This window comes from Vigna unguiculata, chromosome 5, assembly GCF_037176805.1.
Source record: "Vigna unguiculata cultivar grain cowpea cultivar isolate G323 ecotype 2 chromosome 5, ASM3717680v1, whole genome shotgun sequence".
Taxonomy (NCBI): domain Eukaryota; kingdom Viridiplantae; phylum Streptophyta; class Magnoliopsida; order Fabales; family Fabaceae; genus Vigna; species Vigna unguiculata.
Window position 1 is genome coordinate 462,104 of NC_140796.1, and position 17,232 is coordinate 479,335.

The 17,232-nt window shown below is 34.0% G+C and overlaps 1 protein-coding gene across 4 annotated transcripts in view; it reads left to right on the top strand.

Annotated features, from left to right (window-relative positions):
- Positions 1–22: 22 nt before the first annotated feature.
- Positions 23–17,232, top strand: part of SWEETIE (HEAT repeat-containing protein) — a 37,783-nt gene continuing 20,573 nt past the window's right edge. The window contains exons 1-17 of one of the 4 annotated variants that reach the window (XM_028073747.2): positions 23–319; positions 903–1,110; positions 2,517–2,623; positions 3,523–3,756; positions 3,865–3,954; positions 4,028–4,115; positions 5,230–5,294; positions 5,889–5,993; positions 6,820–6,909; positions 7,022–7,102; positions 7,218–7,286; positions 11,005–11,130; positions 12,845–12,948; positions 14,348–14,480; positions 14,850–14,956; positions 15,671–15,781; positions 15,883–16,050. In XM_028073747.2, the coding sequence (XP_027929548.2) occupies positions 149–319; positions 903–1,110; positions 2,517–2,623; positions 3,523–3,756; positions 3,865–3,954; positions 4,028–4,115; positions 5,230–5,294; positions 5,889–5,993; positions 6,820–6,909; positions 7,022–7,102; positions 7,218–7,286; positions 11,005–11,130; positions 12,845–12,948; positions 14,348–14,480; positions 14,850–14,956; positions 15,671–15,781; positions 15,883–16,050 (2,057 nt within the window). In that variant the 5' untranslated portion in view covers positions 23–148. Of the gene's footprint in view, positions 320–902; positions 1,111–2,516; positions 2,624–3,519; positions 3,761–3,864; positions 3,955–4,027; positions 4,116–5,229; positions 5,295–5,888; positions 5,994–6,819; positions 6,910–7,021; positions 7,103–7,217; positions 7,287–11,004; positions 11,131–12,844; positions 12,949–14,347; positions 14,481–14,849; positions 14,957–15,670; positions 15,782–15,882; positions 16,051–17,232 lie in introns of those variants that run through there. The other 3 variants (XM_028073746.2, XM_028073748.2, XM_028073749.2) reach the window with 3 other exon arrangements.

Consider the following 17,232-nt stretch of genomic DNA (forward strand, 5'->3'; position numbering starts at 1 on the left):
CTCTCAAATGTCATGACTTGTATTTTATTTCACATTTACACTCCCTGACCATCTCGCCGGATCCAGGCAAAGTCCCCGAACGATCATCAAATCAAAAGATCCTCGCGATACACTCTGCATTGCAGCCGAGAAGAAAAGTTCGATTTACATGGCGAAGCAACACACGGCGGCGGCACCGGCGGCGCCGCTGTCACGATTCGGCGTGCTGGTTGCGCAACTCGAATCTATAGTGGCCTCCGCCGTTCACAAATCACCGCAGCCACTTCTTTGCTTCGATCTCCTCTCCGATCTCATCACCGCCATCGACGAGGACACCAAGGTCTCTCTCTCTCTCTCTCTCCCTCCCTCTCTCTCTCTCTCTATATCAACCTTCCATCGCATTGCTGTGGATTTGTTTTTTCTTCTTCTTTGCTCGTTCGTTTTTCCGCATTATTTCATTAGTTCGATATTGGTTGATTTTAAAAAAACTCGCTGATTCACTGTTTGTTCCTCACGTAATTTGGATTCATTCACATTTTTTTTTTCTCTCGAATCTATATCTCCAGTAGATTAAGTTGAGATTTAGAATTCAGAGGGATGTGCATTTGCACTTGTCAGTTCGGATAAGCCGTTCCTGCTTTTTTCTTTCACGCTATCATGGTGTGATGAGCTGACTTAGCTAAGTTTAAAATTCAATGCATGCTGAATAGAGCACTGAGAGCAAGCTAGGAATAAGATTATGGTTAAGATACGACTCTTATTGCCTTTTCAGAACGAGCTCTTGTTTATATACTGGAGCTCTGTAATTATTATGAGGTTTAATGTTATTCTTTTGCTTTTTGGCGCTTTTATTTTAGCCTGAATTTCCGAAACTCTATTACCGGTGGTTGTCAAATTCTAATGTTATAGAATATGGTTTCCAGGAGAATATTTTGTTGTGGCAAAGGAGATGTGAGGATGCTTTGAATTCCCTGCTTGTTTTTGGTGCACGACGGCCTGTGCGTCACTTGGCATCGGTAGCGATGGCAAAGGTCATATCTAAGGGAGATTCAATATCAATTTACTCCAGAGCAAGCAGCCTTCAGGGATTCCTCTCAGATGGGAAGAGGAATGAACCTCAGAAGATTGCTGGTTTGTCTAGATTAAAGATTTCTGGAAGTTTTAGATAGATCTTGCATTCCTAAATATTCTTATAATCATCATACTACAAAACTTGTGTGGTTAAATTGTTGTGTCTTTCCTTTGAAGCAGTCATGAGCACAAACATAAAAAAGAAGCAATGAGCACATTTCTATTCCATAACAATTTTAAGGGAAAGACGCAGCCTTAAGGATGCTATCATGGCACTTCAATTACAAACTATAGGACTATATAACTTATACATTGCCTCAAAATTTGTTGTGCCATTTTTTATTACAACCTTTGCGACAAAGCAAGTAACTGCACATCTAAAACCTGATCTAACGTACAAGGATACACACATTGTTTCCCATGAACTCCAAAAGGTTGTTCCAAAGTAAATTAACCTCCTTACATTGCAAAGATTATTAGCCTTATCCTGGAGAAGCTATGAAAATAGCATTAGGGAGAAGCCATGAATACAATGATATTTGTGAGCAAATGTTGGAGCAAGGAGACACCAACCAGCCACATCACCATAAAGTTTTGACTTATTTTTATTTTTCTTAAAATAAGAAATTCATTAAGATAGAAAAAATGGGCCACTTCCTTGTTGTTAGAAGCTTTAAAACAAGTCATGATAAACTGTTGGAAATTAGACAGAAATAATTAAGTTATGGGGAAGATGTGATGTGACACTTCCATAAATCAAGGAAAATAAGGAGCACAAGGAAGAGCATTTCTCCCATGTATAATATGTACTCATCTTCTTCCATACTCCTGACTAATCTTAGGACATTTAAAAGAAAGAAAATGAAATGTAGCAGTCCTTGCCAAATAAAATAAGGGAACTCATTGTTTTTATTCTGGATTTATGTTGGATCTTGTCAATTTGGATTTTAACCTGGGAGAGATACTCTAAATATATGTCCCTTTTAGCCAAAAAGACATTATTGAGAGACAGGGAGAAGTACAAGTAAGAGGGATGATAAGTGTCTTCCCTAGAGAAAACAATTTTTAAACTGTTTCCACTAAGTCACAAGGCCAGAACATTACATTTGCTGCAAGTAAAAGGAGAGCTTTTTGTATCTCAAATTCTATGAATGAACCAAGCAGAGTGCCTCAATACAGGGCATTTAAGCAAGCTTATCACAAAGCAAGTCGGTAAAGAATTTATGGACTGAACCAAACATCTTAGCATAAGTAGCTATCACTTTTATTTGTATGTGTCCTTTTGCTTGTTTTTGGCATGAAATCAGTTGACTCTTACACATCATAGTTGTGTTAATTGTTGTGTTGCATGTTTTTTCTGGAGTGTTATGGTTTTGTTCTTGTTTCTTGCATTTAACTATTCAGATCCTGTCGCTTTTCTTTTGTTTTTACTTCTCATTTTTTTTTTTCTGAACATAATTTTATAGGTGCTTCACAATGCTTGGGAGAATTGTATAAGTACTTTGGCAGAAGAATCACTTCAGGTTTACTCGAAACAACAATCATAGCAACTAAACTTATGAAGTTCAACGAGGTAATTCCTTACAAATTTTATGTTCATATGTTTAAATTACTAATAACTGAATAATATGCAAAACATAGATAAAAATGTTATCTTGGTTTATGCATGCCTGTTTTCTTTTGCCTAAGAAAAAACTATAAATTTATGATCCTAGCAGTACCTTTAATTAGTATTCTCTTTTTGATTGTTTTTCCAAATCTATTTACATCGAAAGTTTGTTACTTGATTTACTTTTAACAGGTTTTTGAAATACCTGTAAAGCAACTGTTGAGTGAAAAGATAGAATTTTATTGGGCAGTAACCATTAGAAGTTTTGACCTGAGGTTGCAGGAAATGTGTTTAACATCACCAGAAGACTTTATCAAACTAATGAAATTTACTTGATCGCACCTGTATATGATATTGTACTAAAATTGCTGAATAAGATTAAGAAAATGAAAAGAGGGAATAAAAATAAAAGATGTGTATTTAGTTACATCTTGTTTAGATGTGGGCATATGGCACAGAAGTGTGGAGCAAAGAGGTTGATCATATATTAGAAAGTGAATAAGTGAATGATTATAGTTGTTAAGTTCTTTAGGAAAGAATAAGGGAATCTTAAAGCTTGTAAATAATTTCAATATACTACTATTTAAGAATGTCAATTTTTAGTCTGATAGATAAATCAATGTCATTAATGATCAAACAAAAGCACTGAAATTCCTTATAAGTAGAACTTGAGTTTTTCTTACTTGTATCATCACTCTCTTTCTCTCAACTTGATGAAGTGCCTTTATTTGTCTCACTTTTCTTCATCTATTGCATTTGTCATTTCTGCATCATTTCTCAATTGTCACTTGAGAAAGGTATTTATTCTATTACAATTGACTGTGCTCTCTTTAACGAATTTGCTATGTATCAAACATAAGGAGTTTGTTAGACAAGAAGCATTGTATATGCTTCGGAATGCCTTAGAAGGCTCTGGTGGTAGTGCTGCTTCAACAGCATATTCAGAGGCATTTCGTCTCATAATGAGGTCTGCCACTGGGGATAAGTCATTTGCTGTGAGAATAGCTGCGGCAAGATGTTTGAAGGCATTTGCTAGCATTGGAGGTCCAGGCTTAGGTGTAACAGAACTCGACAATTCAGCCTCTTACTGTGTCAAGGCAGGTATTTTTGTCTCAATTTTGTCTCTTTCACCTGTAAACATGCCAATTGCTTGGTGCAAAATTATAGTATTCTATACATTTCTTTGTTACTGCTACTTTTGATAGGCACTTGAAGATCCCGTATCATCTGTCCGGGATGCCTTTGCTGAAACTTTGGGTTCCTTGCTTGCTCTTGGAATGAATCCTGAAGCACAGGTCTCTATTATTGTTTTTCTCTGGTTTTTCCTTGCTTTTGCATCATTCATACTTACCCCTCAAAATTTTCCAGGTTCAACCAAAGGGAAAGGGTCCTTTACATCAATCAAAAAAACTAGAAGGTGGATTGCAGAAGCATTTGATTTTGGTCTTTACAAAAGGTTTGATGCTCTGTTTAGATCACTGTATTTTGTTTATCAAGAGGGTGCAAAAATATCATGTTTTTAGGCAGTTTGGCTCTAACCTTTTTCAGATGTGCTTGAGCCTGAGCAAAACTCAGAAAATCTTTATAGAAAAACAGAGAATTGTAGCTTTTGGAAAAAAGAAGAAGTAACTTAAGTAGTTTTTAAAAGTACGCTGCAAGGGTTAAGAGGGTGTAGCTCAATTTGTTCAGCGTGAGTTGCTGTAAACTCCCTAACACGTGTTCAATTCCTACAAATAAAAATAGTTGCATATGTTATCTTTTTCTATCTGATCTTGAACTAAATGGCGAGACATTGAAACAGATTGTTTCGTTTAAATGTAATTTTAAGCTAAAACATCCAGACAACTTTTACTTTATTTAAAATTCTAATTTTTTAACTTTAACTTTAAAGTAACTTTTAGGCCATAAAATTCTGGGTCAAATGTACATCTCTGTACTGTCTGTTCTCTCTCTGCCTCACTTTCTCTTATTTTCCCACACATCTATGAATTTTCTTCCATTTTGTCTGATTTCTAACAGTATTTGATGAAATGCGTTGAATGCTGGTATTTCTTTTTGATCATTGGAGGTAAAATAAATGATTGCAAGTGAGTTCTAGGATGACAGGAGGCAATACATAGAACTTCCGTCATGGAATTGCAAAAAAGGGATTTTGCCCATTACCCAGCTAATTGGGCCTTGCTCTTTCTTCTGGTCATTGTGTCTGCAAGGAGTGGGTGAATGGATATTACTTTTAATGTCTGTTGAGTATGAACACAGATTCGTTTCAAAAGGGCTGCAGATTGTTTTATTTTTATTTTCCCACATTTTCTGTATTTCAACTGAGTATTATTTTTCTTTGTATTACTGGTTAAATTTATACCCTGCAGATCGTTGCCTTTTGATTTGGATATATTAATGTTAATAGAAGTTATAAAACCAAAGTAAAGAATGGATTTCATGCCTTGTTTATAAATTCTGATATCATCTAAAAGTTACAAATTTACAACTGTTTCATTTTCTTCTTTCAGCTTTCATTTTTACTTCACATTCTTTGTGGGCATGTAATGATTTTTTTACTTCCATTTCAGTTAGTGGAGTGAAGTCTAGGAATGTTCGGGTTGGGTTAACATTAGCATGGGTATTCTTCTTACAGGTGAATCACATTTCTTTGATAGATATTCAGCTTGCAGTTTATTTAAAGGCATTATTGTGGATATTTGTAGATTGGTTATTTTCTCAGAACATTCAACCCTGTATTGTTTTCTGTTTTAGTAATAGGGACACTTATTCTCATTCTGCTGTTTTTAAGGTTTAGCCATTACTGAGTTTGTTTACTTTAATGAAACATTTTCATTTTACTGTCTTTATTTATTAGTTTTGGTTGGCTACTTTGTTTTTCTTTTTTGAACACTAACTGCTTTTCATCCTTTACTATAATATAAGTTTTTTTCCTCTGACGAACAGTGTTTTTATCTAGACACTTTAATTCAAGTCACTTTAACACATTAAGGTTGGGAGGCAAATTGGAAATGAATTGAAAAAGTCACTTTGTACTCACTTTTCTGTTGTGTGGTTGTTGATGTATGACTGAAAAAGTTTTGATTTTCTGTATTGATCTTTTATTTATATTCTCTTTACATATGCGTAGATTGTCCCCTTTAGTAGTTTGGTAGCTGCCACACGAGAAAATTAAAGTGCATTTACTTGTTCTGATTGTGAACACTACTCTGGTAATTTTTCTTTGCAGGTCATTCGCATAAAATATCTGCTTCCTGACAGTGAGCTGCAAAATTTTGCACTGCAAGTTATGGAAATGCTCCGTGCTGAAACTTCTGTTGATGCCCATGCCTTGGTATTTTTTATATTTTTTAATTTTTTCTTTTGCTTTTAGTTAATTTTATTTGTATATTCATTAAGATAGATGGGCGGAAATAGGACAGGAGAAAGAAAATAGTGGCACTTTTTTTTTTTTTTTTTTAATTTTACTCTTTATTTAAGCCTTGTTTGGGTTTTGGAGGAATTATTTAGACAAGGAGAAACTATAAGAGAAATATGAAGGTGACAAATGATGATAACTTAAAAAATTATAAAAAGGATATGGATTATGCGTAGATCGTTTACCTTGTCTATGAGCAATAGGTCAAACATAATTAGAGTTAGGAGAAGGCAAGGGGGAAGAATGATCCATGGATTGGGAATTTGGCGGTGGAGGATTTGAGTCACTAGAATCTGTAGGCAAGTATGGAGTTATTTGCTCCATTCTGGTATGTGAGAAGAGGTGGTGGAACAATATTGTCTGCATTTTGAGTTGGAGTTTGAGAGGAAGTAGAAATGATCAATGGATCACAAAATGATACACAAAGAGCTTAATGAACAGATGAAGAATGTTCCATGGAGGACAGGAAGAAAAACGTGTCCTCAAAGAAAGTAACATCAACAAACACATAATACCTTATAGTTGAGGGAGAATAACATTTATACCCTTTCTAAATGCGAGAATAGCTCAAAAAGATACACTTTATAGTCTTTGCAGAAAGCTTGTCAAGACCTTGATGGGTTGCCTCTGATGCTACTGGTTTGCGAACTAGCCATTTGCTTCTTTCTTATAAACTAGGTTTAGGGTTGTAATATATTTAGCATTTTAAACTGTTGAGAAGAATTTCTAATTCTTGTCTCAGGCATGTGTTCTTTACGTCCTTCGTGTTGCTGTAACCGATCAAATGACTGAACCTACTCAAAGAAACTTTTTGGTTTTTTTGGGAAAGCAGGTACTATTTGTTTAAATTAAGTTAGTGGTTGCCATGTATTTTTCAAGTTAAGTATTCAGCTATGATGTGTACTGAATCTTATGCCTTTTCCCCACCTTTTGGCAAATTCTAGCTCCAATCACCCGAGGCAGGTCCTTCCATGAAAGTGGCAGCCTTGCGTACACTGTCTTATACTCTAAAGACAGTGGGAGAGGTAAGGCGTATCAGCTTATGTTTCAATTTGGTAAAGAAATCTACATTTTTTAACCAGGAACTACGATGGACTGGGATGTCTCAAGGTGTGCTTATTTTAATTATTCCCTGTGCAGGTTCCATTTGAATTTAAGGAAATTCTTGACAACACTGTAGTTGCAGCTGTGTCACATTCTTCAAAACTAGTGAGCTCATGAAAGCATATTTTATATAGATACAATTTATTATTCTCATACATTAATATCCTTGCTCATGTTGGATTCAAGACTAATTTTAAGTTTAACACATGATATTGTTCTTTGGAATGAAATAACTGAAAATATAAATGATTTGGCCTTGTAAATAGTTTCTTCTGGGAAAATTTGAAAGGAAGCAATATGGCTAACATTCAGTTAGGCTGGCGGTTTGTGGAGACAAAAGAAAGTGATTCCTTTTGTAGTTCTTCACATTATTATTTGAAGGTTGTGTTTGGTTACTGAGATAGGACAATATAGGATCGTGTCATGTGATAAGTTCTTTCGTGTGCCAATAGGATATGCTTAACCTTGTATCATGTTGTCCCAGTGTAATTTGTTTTGGGTGGGGGGTATTTGTTGCTGGGGTATGGTACAACAAGATTAGATAACGTCTCTCACTAAAATATGAAAAAATATATAAATATGTGAATTATGTGTTTAATATAATAATATATGTTCAACATCTTACATAATATTTATGTACAACACACACACAAACTCATATATATATATATATATATATTTTTTTTTTTTTGGGGTACTAATGTATAATTATTTATAATATATATTTATGAAATCTTTAATGTAAAACTAAAATACTAAAAAGGAAATAAATTTTATTCAATCTTTTTAGAATTCGTGAGAATATTATTAAAGATAATACAATTATAAATATTGTATTGTAATACAAATTATATCCATTATTTAAGTGAAGTTATAATAATATTATGATATAGTATAAAATATTCAATGTTTATTATGTTATTTATCTTTTATTTATTTTTCATATGATTTTTACCATTTAGAGAAGAAATAATATATAAAACTAAAGAAGGAATGCTAATGATATTTTTTTATATAATGTTTATAATTTAAAAAGAAATAATGTACAAATGTAGCAAGTTGTAAAAGAAATTATTGATATTTTTTATCTACCTCAAACATACGATATTATACTTTTATATAAAGTTTTTCTCAACTACTCAAAATGAAGTTTGAGTTCTATATTGATGCTTGGTGGTACATGTGATCTTCATAAAGGTTGTAAACATTTCAAAATTTACAAGGCAAAAGAAAATTTGGAAGAGGTGCTTGTGATAGCACAGCACAGAGTAACTTATTCTGTTACTCTTCCTTCTCTATATATTTGTGTTTTTCTCTAGTGTTATTATATTAGTCAACATTTTCTTTGTAAGATACTTTTCACAGTTTCAATATTCTCCGTTTCTCTCTTTCTGTTTCTTTTCTTTACATGGTAATCAGAGCTACTGTCATGGCTTCCGAAAATTCTTCTTCTACCCACAACACCGAAACCGCCACTTTACGTCCTCCTACCACCCTCACACTTTCAAGACACCTATCTTCCTCAAGCTTACCACTGAAAACATCTTGATCTTGGTTCTCACTGAAATGGTTTGTCTCACCACTGCTTCCCAAAATCTGGAACAAGCTGCATGTTTATCATGCTCAATCTAGAGCCAATGTAAAATCTTTAAAGATTCAGTTTAGAACACCTAAAAAGGATAGAAATACCGCTACCTATCTTCTTGATATCAAGAAGATTGTAGACACCCAGACAGCTATTGGATCTCCTATCTCCACAGAAGTCCACGTTGAAGCAATTCTTGATGGTCTGCTCTTTCTGAAGACTATGACAGTTTCGTCACTTCCATTCTCACCCGCACAGATCCTTACACCATTGAGTTCTTGCTCTTGTCGCAAGAAGAGTGTCTTGAAAAATACAAAACTGCTGCTGTCATCAACAACACTGTCATCTCTGGTTCCAACAACACCTATAGAAATAAAGGTTCTCAATCCTACCAGCGAAACAAATCTACAAACCAAAACAACTCCTTTGTCAAGAATCAACAATATCAAGAATGCTCCAAGAAGTTCTTGGCAGCAACAGAAACCACAATTTCAAAAAACAACTCCTTTGTCAAGAATCAACAATATCAAGAATGCTCCAAGAAGTTCTTGGCAGCAACAGAAACCACAATTTCAAATTTTCAAGAAGTTTAGTCATACTGCCACAAATTGTTGGCACAGGTTTGAGCATGACTTTCAACCTTCCATTTCTGCCAACCAATGTCAACTTTCTTCTTCAGAAATTCATGATGATGCTCCTTCAATTCTGGGAACACCCTGCACTCTAAATGATCCTCTTTGGTATCTGGATAGCGCTGCTACACACCGTATCACTTATGACTCTAATAATTTTTCAACTAAGGGTTCCTACAACGGAAATGACTCGGTCACTCTAGGTGAGGGAAGGTGAATGTCTATTTCGCATATTGGTTCTACTACTTTTTATAGCCCACGCAAAAACACAGTTGTTTTCAAAAAATCTTTTGCATGTTCCTTGTAACAAACAAAAATTTAATTTCCGATCCACAATGTGTCTGTTTCTGGATTACAATTCTCAAACCAAAGGGTTCTGGCAAAGTTTATATCTCTCATGTTCTTTTTAATGAAACTGTCTTCCCTTTTACTTTATCTAATAACCCTTTTTTCCAAAAGGACAAAACTCGCTTTTCTGATACACCAACTAGTATACCTATTTCTGTTATTAAACAGCCTTTTACTGCCACGCCTGCTTTATCTCAGTCAACAAAAAATACTTCTGCCTTACCTCTGCCCACATGCAACACAGCACACATGCTGCCACCTCACAACACTGCACACACACCGAAACATCTGCTGCCACCTCAAAACACTGCACATGCTGACACATCACACTGCTGCAAACACACCACCCAGCTTTTCCCCTTTACCTCAAATTTCACACGATGATGCTTCGCCCAATCTGTCCTCAACCTCTCCTCCTGCTACTGACAACTCATCATCCTTCAACCAAGATAGCTCTTCCTCGGATACCACGACTGACATGATATCTCCACCTCCCAACTCCCAACCAATGATCACATCAAAATCAGGTATTTACAAACCTAGAATTTTCATGTCTCAGCTTCTCTTGAACCAAGTACTATTAAACAAGTCTTGTCTGATCCTCATTGGTTTAATGCAATGCTAACCGAGTACAGCGCTCTCATTAAAAATGGCACTTGGACACTCGTGGATCTTCCCAAAGGCGGACCCTTATTGGCTGCAAATGGGTTTTTGGAAAGAAATATCATGCAGATGGCACTCTCCAAAAATACAAATCTAGTTGCTGGTTGAGTGATGTTAGAGATGGAAAAAAAAGAAGATTTTACATATACATGCTACTAAAACTTATTTGACTAACTGTTTAATTTGTAATTGTTATAGATATGATTTCATTATATTAAATAGAGATAAGATATGATCTGATGTGGAATATCTTATCAAGTACCTCTCATTATTAGATATTGATTTTGTTCTTTATTATTGTATTTCTTCTTCATTATAAATAAGAATATTCACGTGGGTACTCAAGGCACGAAAGTCATTATATTCTTTCTTGGTTTTTCGTTCTCCACATGGTACCAGAGTGGTAACATCCTATGTAGAACTATCCAAATGGGCCTGGCCTGATGGGCTTGTCCAAAAAGACCACAAAACAAGCTAGATTATGTCAAAAATAGTGGATTTCTTTTTGCACTTCCAAAAAAGTCACAGCATGGTTATGGTGTTTTGGCATTTATTTCTTTTCTTCAATATCTGTTCTAAATTTGCAAATTCTCAGGTTCGAATTGAGGCGGCTTTGGCTTTACGTACATTGGCTGAAGTCGATCCCACTTGTGTTGGTGGTTTAACTTCATATGGGGTGACCAATCTTACTGCTTTAAGAGAGAGCGTTTCTTTTGAAAAGGTAAAGTTTGTCAAAGTTTACATAATCTATATTTTATTGCATGTTCGATAGTTGTTAATTTTTTTTTATTAAAGACAGGTGAAGATTGATAAGTAATTTAGTCAGACAGCTTACTGGAGTCTGTTTTTAATTAATAAAGGTTCTGTTTGGATAAACTTTTTCACAAACACTTATAGGGGAAAATAATAACAAAGAACAATGAACTAAAATTTTCCATAAGCTAAAATTAGCTCATGTATACGTTTTTTAATTTATTTTTTTAACTAAAAGCAAGTATGCAGTAGCATCACTATGCTATATGCAATCCCAACTAGGTTGATACACTGGCAACGTCAATTGCCTGCCCTCCAATTGTTAATCTGACAGCTATGTAATAATTAGTATGAAGAGGTATGTCTTTTCAACAGATGTGTTCCAGAGCTAATACAGCTTTATTTTGGTCTGTTTTGCACATGTCTAGTACGAAGTTCTTGTAAAAAAATTGTTTGCCTGTTCATTTTAAAGGTTCTGATAAAAGTAAAGTGGCAATGTGCACTTTACGTTAGGTGAAATGGCCACTTTGCCAAGGGCATCTGGCTGCATGTGCATGGATTAGAGAATTAGATGGTGTTGTAGATTCGAATTGGTGTTGTGATCAGGGTTGTCTTTAGGGATTTGCATTTCTGATTTGAGTTAGAAACTTACACCGGGGTAACTAGGCACAATTATACCATTTAACAACTAACTACAGAAAAATAGAAAATGATATGGGTCTGTTAGCTCAACCATTAAAATATAACTAATTTTTGTTATTACTATGGACTTTGTCAAGTGAATTATTTGGAATCATGAATAACATTCTATGCAAATGGTTCGTATGTATTAAGGTAGTTGAATATAAGCCTAAGTCAACCCCTCGAAACTACTTCAGTCATGTGAGGTTGCATCCATTTATATATATAAATGGATGCAACCTCACATGACTGAAGTGGTTTCGAGGTATATAAATGGATGCAATTTCACATGACTGAAGTGGTTTCGAGGTATATATATATATAAATGGATGCAACCTCACATGACTGAAGTGGTTTCGAGGGGTTGACTTAGGCTTATATTCAACTACCTTAATACATACGAACCATTTGAATAGAATGTTATTCATGATTCCAAATAATTCACTTGACAAAGTCCATGATAATAACAAAAATTAGTTATATTTTAATGGTTGAGCTGACAGACCCATATCATTTTCTATTTTTCTGTAGTTAGTTGTTAAATGGTATAATTGTGCCTAGTTACCCCAGTGTAAGTTTCTAACTCAAATCAGAAATGGAAATCCCTAAAGACAACCCTGATCATAACACCATCTAATTCTCTAATCCATGCACATGCAGCCAGATGCCCTTGGCAAAGTGGCCATTTCACCTAACGTAAAGTGCACATTGCCACTTTACTTTTATCAGAACCTTTAAAATGAACAGGCAAACAAATTTTTTACAAGAACTTCGTACTAGACATGTGCAAAACAGACCAAAATAAAGCTGTATTAGCTCTGGAACACATCTGTTGAAAAGACATACCTCTTCATACTAATTATTACATAGCTGTCTCTAATGATAGGTATTATACATAAAATACTTTTTGTTGATTTATTTGTAGTTATAAAAAATCTATCTTCAACTAGTGGCTCTCCTAAAATTTCATTTTATGAATTGATGTTATGCCTTATTTGCAGGGAAGCAATTTGCAGTTTGAGCTCGATTCTTTCCATGGCCAGGCTGCTGTCTTGGCAGCTTTAGTCTCTATTTCACCAAAATTACCTCTTGGTTATCCAGCCAGGTAAGTTTCTTTCCTCCCTCATTAATTAATTTTATATTTTTATTTATTTATTTATTTGTTATTTTTACCTAGTTAAGTTACATTTATTTCTACACCAAATGTATGAATTGCTTTTCAGTATGCAAATATTTGTGCCTAAGCCTTGAATTTGGAAGTGCTCAGTTTTTGCTTTGGTTGTAATTTATATAAAGGTCTTGTGAAATAGAAGTTGATTAACACTTACTTTATTTGGATGAAGTGTGAAATGATTTGAAGATTAAAAAGAAATCAAAATTGTATCATAAAAGAATCAGAATGATTCACGGACTTGTCCTTTATATAATGGCTATATGGTACATGATATAAATGTCAGTTCTTTTGTTTAGTTGTCTTCCATGAAAGGGTATCAAGGGTTGCCAATTCTTTTTTACTGGGTATACTCTTCTAGCTTTATTATTTGACACGTATTAAAGCTTCTCACAATGCAAGCTCTTAATGTAATTTTTATTCTTAGTTTCATTGTGGAGCTAGATAATACCAGTTTGTGTGGTATGCCATATATGCATTTTTTCATTTCATTAGACTGTAACTGGTCCCTTAGTGATATCAGTTAATCAGTTACATAACTGTTAGCTAGTATGTTAGTGCTAGATTTGTTATCAGTAGGAAGTATAGCAACTATAGATATCAATGCATAGAAGATGTATTGAGTGAGAGGGATAGATATTGACCATTAGACCAGAACGGTCAAGATTAAAATATAATATTGTTGAGTATAGTTCGACATTAGTTCTCAAGATTGAATGGTTGTGAATTTTAGTTCCCAAGAATTTAAAAATCTTCGGATAAACCCATACTTCACAAGTAGAAATTAATTTTTTGATTATTTTCCACAGTAGTTTTGCACAGAAAAGGATTAAAGTGAATTGTGTTTTGTAAGTCAGGGACCAACGATTTTTTTTTTTTTTTAAATTTCATGGACTAATGGAAGGATTTTAAACTCTCAAGGACAAAATTGATTGACACATAAAATCGGGATGATTAATTTGGGGTTGATCGTAAAATTTTCCTAGTTTTTTTCAAAAACTCATTTAACCTCTTATAAGTTATGTGATTTTAAATATTTTTTAATCTTCATTCATTATGTATGACCAACATTTGCCCACTCATACTCATTCTCAGAAAACAATTTTCTATATATATATATATATATCATTTCATATATATATATAATTAAATTTGATATAAGCTGGTTGCTATAAACATTTCTAACTAACTAAATAACTCTAATAGATTGCCAATCACAAAATGACATGTTTCATACAACACACTAATATTCAATGACCAAGGAATCATCATTTATTAAATTTAATGCTTTCTTGATTTGCTGCACTATTTAATAATATTGAGCAATGACCAGGCTTCCTGGATTGGTGTTTGGGGTTTCAAAGAAAATGCTTACAGAAGATAGTCGCAACCCGGTGGCAGCCACAGTTGAAAAAGAAGCTGGATGGTTGCTTTTGTCTTCATTATTGGCTTCTATACCGAAGGAGGTTTGGACTTATTGATAGTTTGGTTTTTTCTAAAGCTACGTGTCTTTTTGTGTAAAATAAAGGAAAGCATGTGTAAATGTTTGTTATCATCATTACAGAAAATAAATCCTAGTATTTTATAATAATATTAAGGAGAATAATCAGGACTTCCAGGGAGCTTGTCTTAGTTACTTCCTTCAGAATAATTAGTAATATGAAGCCCATGTGATTTTCTTTAGCTTTCTGACGTTTTGAAAATTTATAACACGAAATTCTACATGTTTTCAAAAGACTCTTTTAATATGAAATCTGAAAATTATGTACCTAGGATAAGCCTCATAATTGATTTAAACTAAATTCTGATGCCATGGACTTTTTGGTTGCATGCAGGAGCTTGAAGAGGATGTTTTTGATATTCTTGCCTTATGGGCTACTCTGTTTTCTGAGACTCCTGAAAATGAAATTAAGAAAACTGCTGAATTGTTGTCAAGGATTTAGTAAGTACATTTTAACAGTATCCTGTATCTTTACTGTGATCAAACTTTTATATGATTATCTTTACCTTTTTTTATTAATTGAATTTTTTATCCCTCTTATTGTTATTTGATTCTCTAAAATATAGAGATCAGTAAACTTGTTATCTTATGAGGTAAACCACAATTTTCACAATCATGAATATTAATTAACTTGGACTTGTTAAGTAAATTGTTTGGGTAAAAATGATAATTTTTTTATGTGAATGACCCCTTGACTTGGTTGTCCTTTTTTATTGTTTTAAATGTTTTGGGAGTATAGTGGAGAATAAGGAGTGTATCAATCTTTCTGCGGAAGGACCTTCATTTGTTGTAGTTAAATGCCTGAATTTTTACCATCGGTGCCACTAATCTTTGTCTGATAGCTTGTTTTGCACCTTGTGTTAGTTTTAGGTTGTAAACATTTTGAGCAAATTTCTTTGTCTAATTATCTTTCTTTTTACCATATATTATGTTATTATGATAAAGGAAAAAAATGTGGAAGTATTTACTGCAATTTTTCATTGAACAAAGTAAAGGAAAGTGAGTAGGTATCCGGGATCCAAGTTCTTTTATCATTTAAATTTCAAAAAGTTCATGTTGTTTTCTACCTTTTATTTATTTTCTGAGTTGATTAGTAATTGTAAAATGTTTTTGTCTGTGCATTTGTCATTCATTATTTCCTCTTGTATCTTGTAGCGTATGGTCTGCAGCTGTTCATGCACTCACTGCATTCATTAAATGCTTTATATCTTCTAATTCTGTAAATGGTGGTGTTCTACTTCAACCGGTTCTTGTATACCTTAGTAGGTATAACTTTCTTTCTTGTATACCTTCTCCTTTTCATTTGTGGCTGAGTCTGTTACTTCATTTTACATTTTGTATCAAGTCCTAATCTATGTTGAAAGCAGTGCATTGTCAATGATATCAGCATTAAGAGCCAAGGAATTGTCATATGTAAAGCATGCAGTGGACGTATTTGTTATCAGAACTTTAATAGCGTACCAATCTATTCCTGATCCTGTCTCATTTAAAAATGACCATCCTCAGATAATCCAACTATGTACATATCCGTTCAGGTAGTGTTTGCTCTCTTTATTTCATATATACTTTAATTTGGTTTTATTAGTAATCGATGTTGGACTTGAGATTTTCTCAGTAGTTGTTATTTGTTGATTCATTAAAAAGAATGTTCGATTTTATCTGTCCTGTGTTGTAATCCTGTGTAGTAATCGTTCCTTTAAAATGACTACAATGTCATGTTTGGTAATGTGAAAAAATATGTAAAATGCCATTATAGTGTTTTTCTCTTCTTTCTAGTTTTTCTAGTTCATCTTATTTTCAAGAATTTTCTCTGTATGTTCTGGGTTGATAATGTTATTATAAATAGTCTTCAAAAGTTGTAAGGAGCTTTGTGTTTTGTGCTAGACCTAGTTCCTAGATGTATCTTATTGAATTCTATTCTTTTCCATCTCATACATTGTATCTGATGTATCCCATGCTATTATAAATATGAAATGCTAAGAGACGGTAATGCATTCTTTAATTCATTCTAGTATTCTTGTGTATCTATCTCAAGTTGGTATTAGGGTCTGTTAGATATATTGCGTTAATTAGGGAAACATAGTGTCTATTGTTTATTAGGGAAAATAGACATTGTTTGATATTGGTAAATATTGTTGATATTGTTTATTATAATATCTTTTATTTACCATGTTTATGTTTGGTTGCCATATATACTTGTATCACTCTTTATTATAAATACATTCACCCTATGTGTATTTTAGACTTAGGGAAGATTAACCTTATACAGTTTTTCTCAATATTCAGTAGCGTCGATCCTGCTCTGTTACTCTCTATCCTGTCTTTGTTTGGGAAATAGTTGTCTATCTGTCATGCTCCATGTTGTTTGCTGTTGTTTGCCCTGTTGTCATCCACTGTCGATTTTTTGTCGTCCGACGCTTCAGTCTGATGGGCCTCGAGAAATGTGACCCAACTTCGGTGAGAGCACACCCAAACTCAGATTGACGTGCCATCAAGCATCGTCCAAATGCCGCACTGCTGTAGGCACGTTTCTATTGCCTTTTCCTGGTTGTCGGAGCTGTTTGAGTTTGTTTCCACCCTTTGTACTTCATTTCGAGAGCATTTGGTGTGTCCTCTACTCATGATCACAGTTTCTCTCACTTGAAACCATAGGTTTCCCTGTTTCACTTCTGGACTGTCTCCCTATCCATGCTCAACATGCCTACTTGTGAAAAAGG